The 12,567-nt window shown below is 32.9% G+C and overlaps 1 protein-coding gene across 1 annotated transcript in view; it reads left to right on the forward strand.

Annotated features, from left to right (window-relative positions):
• Window positions 1-12,567, forward strand: part of LOC126740857 (hemocytin) — a 279,897-nt gene that overhangs the window by 194,740 nt on the left and 72,590 nt on the right. Inside the window, exons 40-43 of the mRNA XM_050447026.1 lie at window positions 662-844; window positions 931-1,115; window positions 1,173-1,319; window positions 1,373-1,528. Of these exons, the coding sequence (XP_050302983.1) occupies window positions 662-844; window positions 931-1,115; window positions 1,173-1,319; window positions 1,373-1,528 (671 nt within the window). The remainder of the gene's footprint in view (window positions 1-661; window positions 845-930; window positions 1,116-1,172; window positions 1,320-1,372; window positions 1,529-12,567) is intronic.

Genomic DNA, 12,567 nt, shown 5'->3' on the forward strand with positions numbered 1-12,567 from the left:
ACATGGCTGCGGCATGGCTAAGGATGCTATTAGTTCGCTTATATTTTCGAGCGGAGTGAGACTGCTGGTTTCTTTATGCTGTGTCTATACTTTATGCAGCAATAAAAATGCACAATCATCTGCCTTCCGCAATAAAATCGATGACTACTTTTAGTTGTTTTTACAATGCCCTAAAATCTTTACTACTGCAAAAAGCCCTATACACACACTGGCGTTATTAGTTACCTATTATTTGCAAAATGTTTGCCTGCTTTTTATTGTGTGTTTTATTTTATTGTATGTTTTTTTTTTGAGATTAAGGTTTTTGACAATTTAGTACATATAATTGTGTGTATATTTGTATATAAAAATAATTTTATTTATGTATTTCGACCAAATTGTACAATCTGATAATTTGTACAGTATTTTTGTTTTGTTATGTACCTATTTACTTTGTGTGTATTTTGTCTAAGTATTTTTTTATGTTTATTTGTTTATATTTGTTTTTTTTTTCTTTAGCTTTGTCGATAAAATGTAAATTTTCTAACAATAAAGCATTTGATTGTTTGATTGATAATTCCGGTTTTTATATCTTATAACGATTAAAGTCGAAAAAAGCATCTTAAAAAAAAAGACAATTCTACTTGACTGTTTATTTTTAAAGACGAGTAATTTTTTGTAGATATTTAAAACTTATCCCAATAAAATGGCAAAACACAATTCAATTGAGACTCGAAATTCATGGCTGCTTCAAACCTTACCCAACATTAATTATACCAGTAACCACTGAGGAATCCAGAATGATAATACCTTGCAACAATTGTCCAGGTGTAGAAGTCGTTAATATGGAACTAGATACATGCAGGTAATAAGAAATTTCTTTATCTTTTAATTCATTTAACAAATATGTTTTATAAAACATTAAATTTCTTTTATAATTAAATATTTTAGATGCTTAGTTGATCAATGGTTTGATGGCACAAAATGCGTAAACAGAACCCAATGCCCCTGCATGGTGGGCCACATAGCTTATGAAGTGGGTTCAGTTTTTGAAAAAGAAGATTGCTCCGAGTGTATTTGCAAGCTTGGTGGTGTCTCACATTGCAATCCCAAACACTGCGTTGCTTGTAAAGAAGGTAATGAAACTTCTCCATATTATCCTAACTAAGCAATTTAATTTAATATTTTCATAGGCTTAAGAAGTGTAGTCACCAGTACATGTCAGTGCACCTGCCAACCATGTCCTGAAGGTACCATTCTCTGTCCAACGAGCGGCATATGTATAAACTCTACTTTGTGGTGCAATGGCATACAAGACTGTCCAGATGATGAAGTTAATTGTAAGTAGAATCGTTATTTTAAGTTTTATTGTATAAACTTAAATCTATTTTAGGTCAAACTACATCAACAACAACTGAAATATTAACTACAACAGAAAAAGAAGTTTGCCCCGAAGTAAAATGTCAACCTGGATATAAAGTTGTTCAGGAAACTGATGTGGAACAGATAGCCACTAATACCTATCTATCACCGTTACTGAGCCAAAATGGTAAATACACAACAATATTTAAATTAAATAAATTGACACTAATATATGTTTATTAAAAAGACTAGAAGATATTACTTTGAATTTGTCATTTTTTTTTAATCGATGGAACGAATTCCATCCTGAGCTTTGGCACGTAATTATGTTACTTTACTTTTTGGGGCAAAATATATAACAGAAACTTTTTTTGGTGCTGGTTTCTTCTCAATGATAACATGGTTGAGGTTTAGCATTGCTTTAAATGTTAAATTATAGTTACATGATAATTTCATATTGAGCATTGTAAAGTATAAAGTCTGCTTAATGAAATTTGACTTAATTTTTTCTTTCCATAAACGGAACAGCATACTTGTATGAAACATCTCTAATACAACGATCTTAACCGATTCAAATATATCAGCTTACATCTTAGCTTTTTTATCATTCGAGAATCATCTCGGTGACGCGATTAGCAGACATACTGCGCGACATCTTTGGAGACCCGTTGAAGGTTAGCGAATCTTCCAGTGGTCCAGCTAATAAATTTCTACATTCTTTTCAAATTTACGCAAAACAGTAAATATTAATATACGCAATGATTACAAAGATTATATTTATGAAACAGAAATAAACATTGTCAAATACGTTAAATATTTCTGGTAATTTTTTCACAACAAAAAAAAAACACTAAACGCTTACCAATAAAAATGAACAAAACAACGGTAAGAACACAAAGTCACGGTCTCGTCAAATCCATATAATTTTTTCAAAGCAATTAAACATGTTACAACATGTTGTAATGTGATCTGTGTAGGTCTAGGCCTGATGATGCTCCGATAGGAGCGAAACACGTGTAGCTTTGAAAAAATTATATGGATTTGATGAGACCGTGACTGACCGTTCTTACCTTTGTTTTGTTTTCGTTTGGTCTCTTAGAGAAAAATGGATGATACGTTTCTATTTGAAAATAAAAATGAAATTTAATGATCAGGAAGCTTCGAATTGTGTTGACATTAGTAAACTTTTTTCTAAGTATTTTAGTGGAGTATTTGAACCTTCTGATACACCAACTTTAATTGAGCGTACTTAATATCAAGAATGTTTTGTAGTTAACAATATTGATATAAATGACATTAAATCCGCACGTATATCGATGGATCCTAAAAAGGGACATGGCCCAGACGGATTTCCTTAATTTTTTTTAAGTCCAAATTGTGCCAGTATTTAAGTCTAGAGAAAAAACTTCTGTACGGAATTACAGGTCTATTTCCCTACTTAGTCACTTTGGTAAACTATTTGAATCTTTGCTGTTAAAACAATTATTCTTTAAGGTTAAAGAAGCTATTGATGGTAACCAACATGGCTTTTTCCAAAAAAGATCGGTAATAACCAACTTAATACCATTTATTCAGAGTATAAACGAAAGTATGGATAGGGGTCTGGAAACTTGTGCCGTGTACATCGACTTTTCCAAGGCTTTTGATAAGGTACATAATCCTACACTTTTCGTGAAGTTGGAGACTTTCGGTGTGCACAGAGCCCTACTCAAACTCATAAAAAGTTATCTAACGAATTGCTCTCAGTACATTGTCATAAATGGAGTAAAGTCTTCTCGTACAACCGTAACTTCAGAAGTACCGCAAGGTTCTCATTTGGGATCGATTTTGTTCTCAATCTTTTTAAACGACATTGGTCAATGTTTCTCTATTTGTAAATATCTTGCATATGCAGATGACCTAAAAATCTTTACAACAATTAAGAAGGTATCAGATTTGTGTGCTTTGCAATCTGATCTTGCAAGTTTTGAAAGGTACTGGACCTTAAATAAATTATTTATTAATCCAGGAATATGTCATTCTATACTTTTTAGCAGAAAACCATCTCAGACACAAAACAAATGTGATGTCTATCTCGGGGGCACTATCTTGAAGTATGTAGAGTTTATTAAGGATTTAGGTGTGACGTTGGATTGCTCTTCGACGTTCATATAGAAAGAAATTTATTTTTACTTACTATAATAACTTAGATAACATATGATAACAAGTTTTATGGTATTAAGCCCTTAGAGAGTCGTAGAAACAATTTTGACTGCCTTATTTAATAGACTGCCCTTTCTGTCTGGATAATTTACATATCAACGTTAATCCTTATATTTTACGTAATAGATCGACATTTAGCATCTCAAGATATGCTTCAAACTATTTGTCTCTCCATTGTTCAGATGCGCCCGTAGTTTGAATAATTTTCAAGAAACTAATTTGAATAATGATATATTTTTCTCCAGTATGGCTTCATTTAAGCGATACTTAAGAAATTCTACCTACTTTCGCAAGGAATGATAAATATTGTCGTATTTTTCCTATCGTCATTATTCATGTGTATACAGTGCATCCCAAAAGTTATGTCTAAATTCATTTAAAATTCAAGGGTGTGATCGAAAAAAAAACGCTTAGACCCGTCGATTTTTATTTCAAGTTGCGCATTTTTGTACGTGACGTTTGTATATACAGGGTTGCTCAAAAATAAATTACGACCATCAACTTAACTTTTTCAAATGAAAGCACCTTTTTTTATTTTTTATTTTGGTGACCGTGTATTTTCATAGAAACTGTATGACAGTTGTACGCCAAACAGATATTGTCAAATGTGAAGTGTACGAGCAAAGTTGCGGTTTTCACAATGGTAAAGTTAACGGAATGAGAAAAAATAGAAATTCTGTGCATGGTTGGGTTTGGTGATAGAACACGTACTCAAAGAGAAGCTGCTCAATTATTCAATGAAATCCATCTTGATCGTCCTCCGATATGTCAAAAGGTGTTGAGTAGAATAGAGGCTAAATTTAGAGAATTCGATCATGTTAGAGATCTGCCGAAATCTGGTCGTCCTGCTCGAGATGAAAATGAACAACTTGACGTTTTGCTTTTTTTGGAAGAAAATCTATGCACTCCTCTGTCACAGATTGAGGCAAATTTACACATGGCGAAATCTATAGTTCACCGAATAGTTAAAAAGCACAAATATCACCCCTACAAAGTTATTCCTGTGCAAGAGTTATTTGATGACGATTTCGATAGGCGAAATGAGTTTTGTGAACGCTTACAAAACATGTGCAATCTAAATAATAGTTTAGTAACAAATATTATTTTTTCCGATGAAGCCACGTTCTGTTTGAATGGTAGTGTGAACAGACAAAATTGTCGATATTGGGCAACAGAAAATCCGCATTGGATGATGGAAGTAAACACCCAGTACCCTCAAAAACTAAATGTGTGGTGTGGAATAGTGCGCGGAAGAGTACTAGGTCCCTTTTTCTTTGAACAGACTTTAAGGGAACAAGTGTATCTCGATTTTCTCCAATTTGAATTAGTTCCAGCATTACTAGCTTTATTTCCAAATCCATTGGACCCAGACTATCCTGACGAAGAACTAATTTTCCAGCAAGATGGCGCTCCTCCGCACTATGCTGCCACTGTGCGTACATTTTTTGATGAAACCTTTCCCAATCGGTGGATAGGAAGGAAAGGACCCATCGAATGGCCTGCTAGGTATTCTGATTAGATTCCTGCGTAGAATTCCACGCGATATTCAAAGATGAAATAAAAAAAGGTGCTTTCATTTGAAAAAATTAAGTTGATGGTCGTAATTTATTTTTGAGCAACCCTGTGTATACAAATATCACGTACAAAAATGCGCAACTTAAAATAAAAAACGGGCCAGAGCTTTTTTTTAAACACACCCCTGAATTTTTAATGAATTTAGACATTACTTTTGGGATGCACTGTATATGCTTCTTTATTGTTTATAAGAGATAAGTTAAATAAGTTAGTTAGGTTTATATTGCTAGGTGTATTTGTTGGGTTCGGTGAACATGTGTATTGTGTAATGTTTGGCAAAGCGGTTACTTGTATTTAAATTCATAACATATTTTGTGCTTTCCTGTTATTGGATTGCTTAGTCTATCTGTAGGAGAGCCTTGTACTTAAATAAATAAATAAATAAATAAGAAATCCTTGCCGCTAGAGGCTAGGTCAAGTCGGAATATTGGCGCGACTTTTAAAATCTAAATAAGTAGCAATAAATAAATACATATTTCTAATCAACTTACGTGTATAATCAGTTGACTATTTTTATGCATCGAGTTACACCTTAACAAACATAGCTACACTAAGAATTAAATACGAAATAAAAAATGAACTATAACACGTTTCAGCCATATTGGTATGTACAGGGTGTTAAATTTTCGTACGTCTTATGGAATTTCTCTGTTATGAAAGATAAAGAGATGCGATTCTCGCGACAGCGTGCTACTTTTTAATGAAACCAAAGATGCACTAATGAAATTTGCCATGGCTATCTTAGTTTTTGTGTTACAGAATGAACAAAATGAATTTTCAGTCATCCCCTGTCACTCTATTATTGTCAGACATATTAAGAAAGCAAAAACTGATATTTGTAGATTTTTTGCGTAGAATCCAGTGACATACTCAATTTTTGAGATATTGACTTTTTTTAATTTTTAAGACACCCTATATATTTTTTTAAAAATCTGTTACTACTTGCCAAGAGCTTTTCAAAAATATAGCATATTATATATACATACTCCATATTTACGTGAAAAAATTATTTTTTTCCTCGGTTTATATTGATACTAGTGGATAGCCATGGTAACCCAAAAAAAAAAGATTTTTATCAATGGCTCCCTACTATTATCAATGTATAGAAAAATCATTTTGTCACGTTGTTTATAAAAATGAATATATAATATACTATATCTTTAAACAGCTCTTGGCAAGCGGAAACAGGTTTTCAAAAAATATATAGGGTGTCCATTAAAAAAATAAAGGTTATGTCAATATCTCAAAAACGGTGACCTCTAAAGAAAATTTAAGTACGCCATTGAATTCTAAGTAAAACAATGTACAAATATCAGTTTTTACTTTCTTAATATGTCTGACAAGAACTTAGGGACAGGGGATGACTGAAAATTCATTTTTTTTTCAAAATCACCCTGTAGCATAATAACTAAGATAGCTATGGCAAATTTTATTAGTGCATCTTTGGTTTCATTAAAAAGAACTGTTCCGGTTTAATGTACCCTTAATATCTCTGTCCCTATACTTGAACAATATATCTTGGCATTAATTTTATCAGACAAATGATGTAAATGTAAAGGTAGAATTCTTAACCCAATATTGTAACCAATATTGGATTGGCTCATTTAAGGCGCATGCGCTTCTACGTACCATTCGTGTTAACAAACCAAAGGCTCCATGGCTACCTCATCATGAGGGAAAGAGATAAATCATTGTTTAAATTTAAACGAACTAAATCTATTGAAGATGGCACCAGATAAAGAGAACTAAAAGACTTTGTTTTTTTTAGCAATAAAAAGGGATGGCAAGCACTAGGTGATATAGGCATAAAAATTAACAAAAACAAAGAAATTCCTCTCAATGTTACTACTCCAGATTATATGAATTAATACTTTTGCAAGATTGCAAATAAGCTTAATACAAATTGTCGTCGTACTGCTCAAATGTATAGAAACTTGCAGTGTTTCATTTTGAGCAAATCTGAATTCGATTTGCCTAGTACAGGGTCCGGCAAAATGATCTCCCACATTTTGATTTTTAATAAAAACGCCAATGTAAATGCTATTTATATTTTACTTTTATTAACTAAAAATATATGGTATGCCATTTTATTTTTATTAAGTTTTGAAAATTACAGAGTCCAAGTAGCGACAATTTCTTTCGACACACATTCGAAGCTGATTTCTGAAAGTTTCCATTACTCGAGCAGTAATTTGAGGCGACATTCCTGTAATTTCTTGGCGTATTGCTGCTTTCAATTTGTCAATGGTTCGGGGATGATGTTGAAAAACCTTCTCTTTTAGGTAGCCCTAAAGGAAAAAGTCGCATGGGACAAGATCGGTTGAACGCGCAGGCCACCCAACGTCTCCACGTAACGAGATTACACGTCCTAGAAACATTTCGCTTAACAGGTCCATTGTCCTTCTTGCCGTATGAGCTGTAGCCCCATCCTGTTGAAACCACACATCCGGATGTTCAAGTTCCCTAAGTTTTGGTTCCAAAAAATTACGTAGCATGTCGACATATCGATCAGCAGTTACGGTAACCGTTACCCCTCGTTCTTCAAAAAAATAGGGACTCCAAACACCAAAAGAGCCAACAGCACACCAAACGGTAACACGTTGGCTGTGAAGTGGCCTTTCATGGAGCTGCCGCGGATTTTCTGGTGCCCAGTAGCGAAAATTCTGCTTGTTCACACAGCCAAACAAATGGAAATGAGCCTCGTCACTCGTTATTAAAAGCGCGTTTTGTGGGACGTTTTTTCATTCTCGGCGATTTTCCCAGTCCCGTTCACTAAGTTCTTGCACGATCATCATTTTGTATGGATGGAACTTCAGACCGGTGTGCAAAATTCTTCTCACAGAACGATCTGACAAACGCAAAGCAGAGGCATGTTTAACAGCTGAACGTCTAGGAGATCGTTTAACTGCTTCTCTTACAGCTGCAATGTTTTCAGGTGTCCGAACACTTCTGTGTCTACCAGTTGATTTTCTTTTTAGGGCTGAACCTGTAGCTCTAAAATTTGAAACAGTATTGTTTTGCGATCTGGAACTGGGTCATGTCTACCAAGCGCGAAGTGAGTACGAAAATTTCTTTGTGTATTAACCACAGATTCATTACTTTTGAAAAATGTTTCGATAACGAAGGCACGATGCTCGCCCGTCAGTTCATGGCGACAACAGAAATGGCAAGGCGCGCGCAGCCAACCGACTACGCTAAGGTGGCTCCCTCTTTAGTGTTTCAGGCTCAGTGGCGGCGCAAATTGTAGGAGATCATTTTGCCGTACCCTGTAGAAATGAGGTGGATGAATGGTTATGACTCTTTATCAGTTCGTATGCTAGGGCACTGTATGCCTAAAGTATTATCACAAACGTCTCATATTGTGAATTTTTATTTAGAAAAGGTGTATTTCCTACACTCTGAAAGATGGCGCATGTGCATCCCATTTCTAAGACGACCAGTCCATTGGAACTCGCGGATCTTCGGCCCATTAGCCCACTACCTGTGGTGACTAAAATATTGAGGAAAATTATACATAAGCAGGTTGTGAAGTTCCTCATGGAAAATGATGTACTTCTTGATCTGCAGTCGGGATTTAGGGAGTCTCGCAGTACCATAGCAGCTTTATTAAAAGTAATAGATGACATCAGCCGATCAATTGATGCCAAAGAAGTTGCAGCATTGGTATTGCTATACTTCTCTAAGGATTTTGCTACTATGAATCACAATTTGCTTTGTGCTTAATTAAAATTTATTGGATTTAGTGATATCTCAATTAGATTTTTTGATAGTTATCTTTCTGAAAGAAATTAGAGTATTGTTTTTAATTATAAAATTATCAACCGCTTCTCCTATTTATACTGGTGTACCACAGGGCTCAATATTGGGACCTTTGTTGGCTTAATTCGTCTTCGGTTCATGGATACGCTGATGATATACATGTCAATGATATCAATATCTCATAATCTTACATTCAATGCTAGAAAATCAAACTTTTTACTCTTTGGAAGCTCAAAACGAGGTCAAGATTGCCTTAAAAAATATTTGTTTTACAAATAATGAAAAAATTGTAGACAATAATAAAATGCGAGAAGTGATTTGTATAACGTGTATATATTTTTCTACTAGCAAAGCGCTTTCGGCTAACAAATAGCCATCATCAGTGCTATGACTCAAAATAAATAATAAGAAACAAAAATAAAAAAAAACTCTCTCCCTAAAGGAGTCAAAACATAAAATATCATGACAAAACTTTTTTTAAATAAACAGACTTAGACAAACAAAGAAGACAATAACCATTATTCAAAAGACTATATATATATATATATATATATATATATATATATATATATATATATATTCTGACTAAAGACTCTGTATATATATATATATATGTATATATATATATATATATATATATGTATATATATATATATATATACAGAGACAAAACTGTTATGTGTTTAAATAATAAAATTATGTGTTTAAAATGTAATAATAATGTTTCCGGGTTATTACGAAGGTGATATTTTACGATGGATATTCTATATGCTAATCAAAAATGCACTTTTAATCTAAGAAAATCTCTATGTGAGTCTCTGGTAATTTAGATATTTAATTACGGCTGTACTATTTATGGCCCTTGTCTGGAAGTTGCTACAATAAACCGAATCCAGCGAGTGCAAAGAATTTGCGGCAGATTTGTATTTAACATTGAAAAATATGAACCAGTATCTAAAAAATTGAAAGTTTAATTTAAATTTAACATGTAGCCTGTGTAATTTGAGGCATTATGTTTTCGCATATATATATTTCTTTTTCTGACAGTAAGTGATTAAAATTTTTAACTATTTAGCTGGGCATATAATGTTATATGAGTATAATGATTGACCGTTTGATGGAACTGTAGGCCGGAGAATCACATAAGCGGTGAAGCATATTTTCAGTAAAAGATGCTGGTAACTTTTTTAAAATTGTTGGTTTTCGATTTTTTTTTTATTTAAATTAAATTCTATCATGGTTTTGTTTTTTTTTCTCTGTGAATTGCAATTTTTCTCAAAATTATTTTCTTTACAGGTAGGTTATGTGTAAGAGTGGCTGTATAGCTTAATATCGCCTATTTGTATAAGTTTGTAATTTCTTTTTTATTTTCAATAAGAGACGATTATTATTATTTTTGTTTACATATGCATTTTTATCACTTAAATTATCATATATTGTCTTAGTGATTAGGAATAGATTCCTGTTAGACAATAGATATATTATTTGAGTTTGAACTTATACAGGGTGTCTGTGACAGTTTGGGAAATCTCGAAACTATAGACCAAAATATGTGAATTGACCTTAACACACCTTTGTCCAGAAGTTGATAATTTGCGAGATACAGGATGTCAAAGTTACAATTTTATTATTTATTTTTCCTTATTGCTTGAGAAGCATTTCTGAGTTTGTCGAGTGCGTTATTTTTTATCGCCAAACCTCTAGAGGCCGCCACTTGCAATACGATTTGGGTAAATATAACTTAAATACATTACATAATAATAACTATAATACATCATAAATTTTTTGTGTTATTGTGCGAGATAATCATTCGCGCTTAAACCATATACCTTTTCCAAGTGGTATGGATAGAGTATTTGCTCTTGAAATATGATATTTACTGTACATTTGTAGTCTTGAAATTCTCGAGCTATATTTCAGACCTCAATGACAGCATCTAAAACATTTGTTTCAACTGCAGCTGTACGTACAGTTCTGAGAGCTCCACTATGTCGGCCTCAGTGGCGTATCCAGGATTCATTCCTGGGGGGGGCTACATCGTTTATCACCATTTAATATACAATATACTTACATATGTATGTATGTGTATGTTAGTTAATTTTTTTGGCCTATTATCGGAGATATGGTATTATTCATCAGGAAGGGAGAAATAATTAGTTATTATTAGTTTTTAAAATGCTTTTATTAATTTAAAAGCTACAAAAATAAAGAAAAATAAAAGATACTAATATAATATATGGATAGTAAAACAGGCACAAGGCAAACAAAAAATTATTCTAAAGTAACAAAAACAAATTGACTCCTAAAAAAACTAAACAAGATCAAAACTCAATTAGGTATCTATATAAAACACCAAAAAAAGCCAAATAAAATTAAATAACAATATCAAGTTTCCTCGATTTAAGCTGCATTTCGTTAAGTACTTCCTCGGCACTAACTGAGATTTCTGTACAAAAGAGTTTAACCATTTAATCTGTCTTCACTTATTGTATTTCGTAAGTAAGTCTTTAACAATTTAAGTGTAGAAAATTTTCTTTCAGGGGTTGCTGTGCTTACAGGTAAAGTACAAAAATCTTTAACAGTATAAATATATTGGAAAATATATCCTGATCACACATTACTAGGGAGCGGAGCTCGGATATTTTTTTGGTGCACAGGCTTCAAATTTTCTATACCAAAGTTTGAGTTCAGCAGAAACCATAGTAAATGAACAATTTTCTAAATTATTTTTATAAAAATTTACCAAATACTTAAGACTTTGAAGTTGATTATCAAGTTTCTTATTTACTGGTGGAATCAGACAGTTAAATGATTGTAATATATCTTTATGTTTAACAAATCTCTCTTCTAACTGTAATAAGACGCAATCTAAAAACGGAATAAATATTGATATTCTGAAATATTCTTCAGTTGTTTTAGTTTCAAAATTTGCCCTATTTTTTTGTCTGCTAGTTATGCGTGGTTTTGTTATTTCTAAACCAAATAATTTGTTTATATTTTTTTTGCGTCTGCAAAAATAGTTGCAAAACTATTATCTGCTTTATGACGTAAATCTTTAAGCTCTTTTAAGCAATCTTCAGCCAGTAATATTGCTTTGCCTAAATCAATATTAACTGATTGCAGCAACTTTGATAACGGAGTGGTAAATGCAAAAACATGTTCAATTACATAAAGAGTAATGAGGAATTCTGATGTAATTAAGGTGTTTAGTCACAACTTGCTACAAGTAGACGTTTCTTTGTCTGGCCACTCAGCTATTTCTTCTAAAGCCAATACCACAGAATTTAAAAGCTTTCTCATTACGCTTACTGAATCTTGTCTTTAAACCCATCTATAGTAGTAGATGGGTTTAAAGACAAGATTAGTTATAGTAGCACAAAGTTGTTTTAATCTTTCTCGTCTTGATCTCTCATTATCCGGCATTTCATTTAATTTTTAGTTAAAATATTTTGACGGTTGGGAGTATTACAAAAATTGTAAGCATTTTCAATAACACCCATGCAATTTCGTACAGCCTGGACAGAACATGCATCGGATATAGCAAGGTTAAGGGAGTGTGAGACGCAATGAACATATAAAGCTGTAGGATATTCCTTTCTTATAATAGCCTGTACCCCAGAAAACTGACCACTAATTGCCGCTGCCCCATCGTAACCCTGGCCTTTAAGATTATTTAAATCTAAACCCCAG

The sequence above is a fragment of the Anthonomus grandis genome, chromosome 10 (assembly GCF_022605725.1).
Source record: "Anthonomus grandis grandis chromosome 10, icAntGran1.3, whole genome shotgun sequence".
NCBI lineage: Eukaryota > Metazoa > Arthropoda > Insecta > Coleoptera > Curculionidae > Anthonomus > Anthonomus grandis.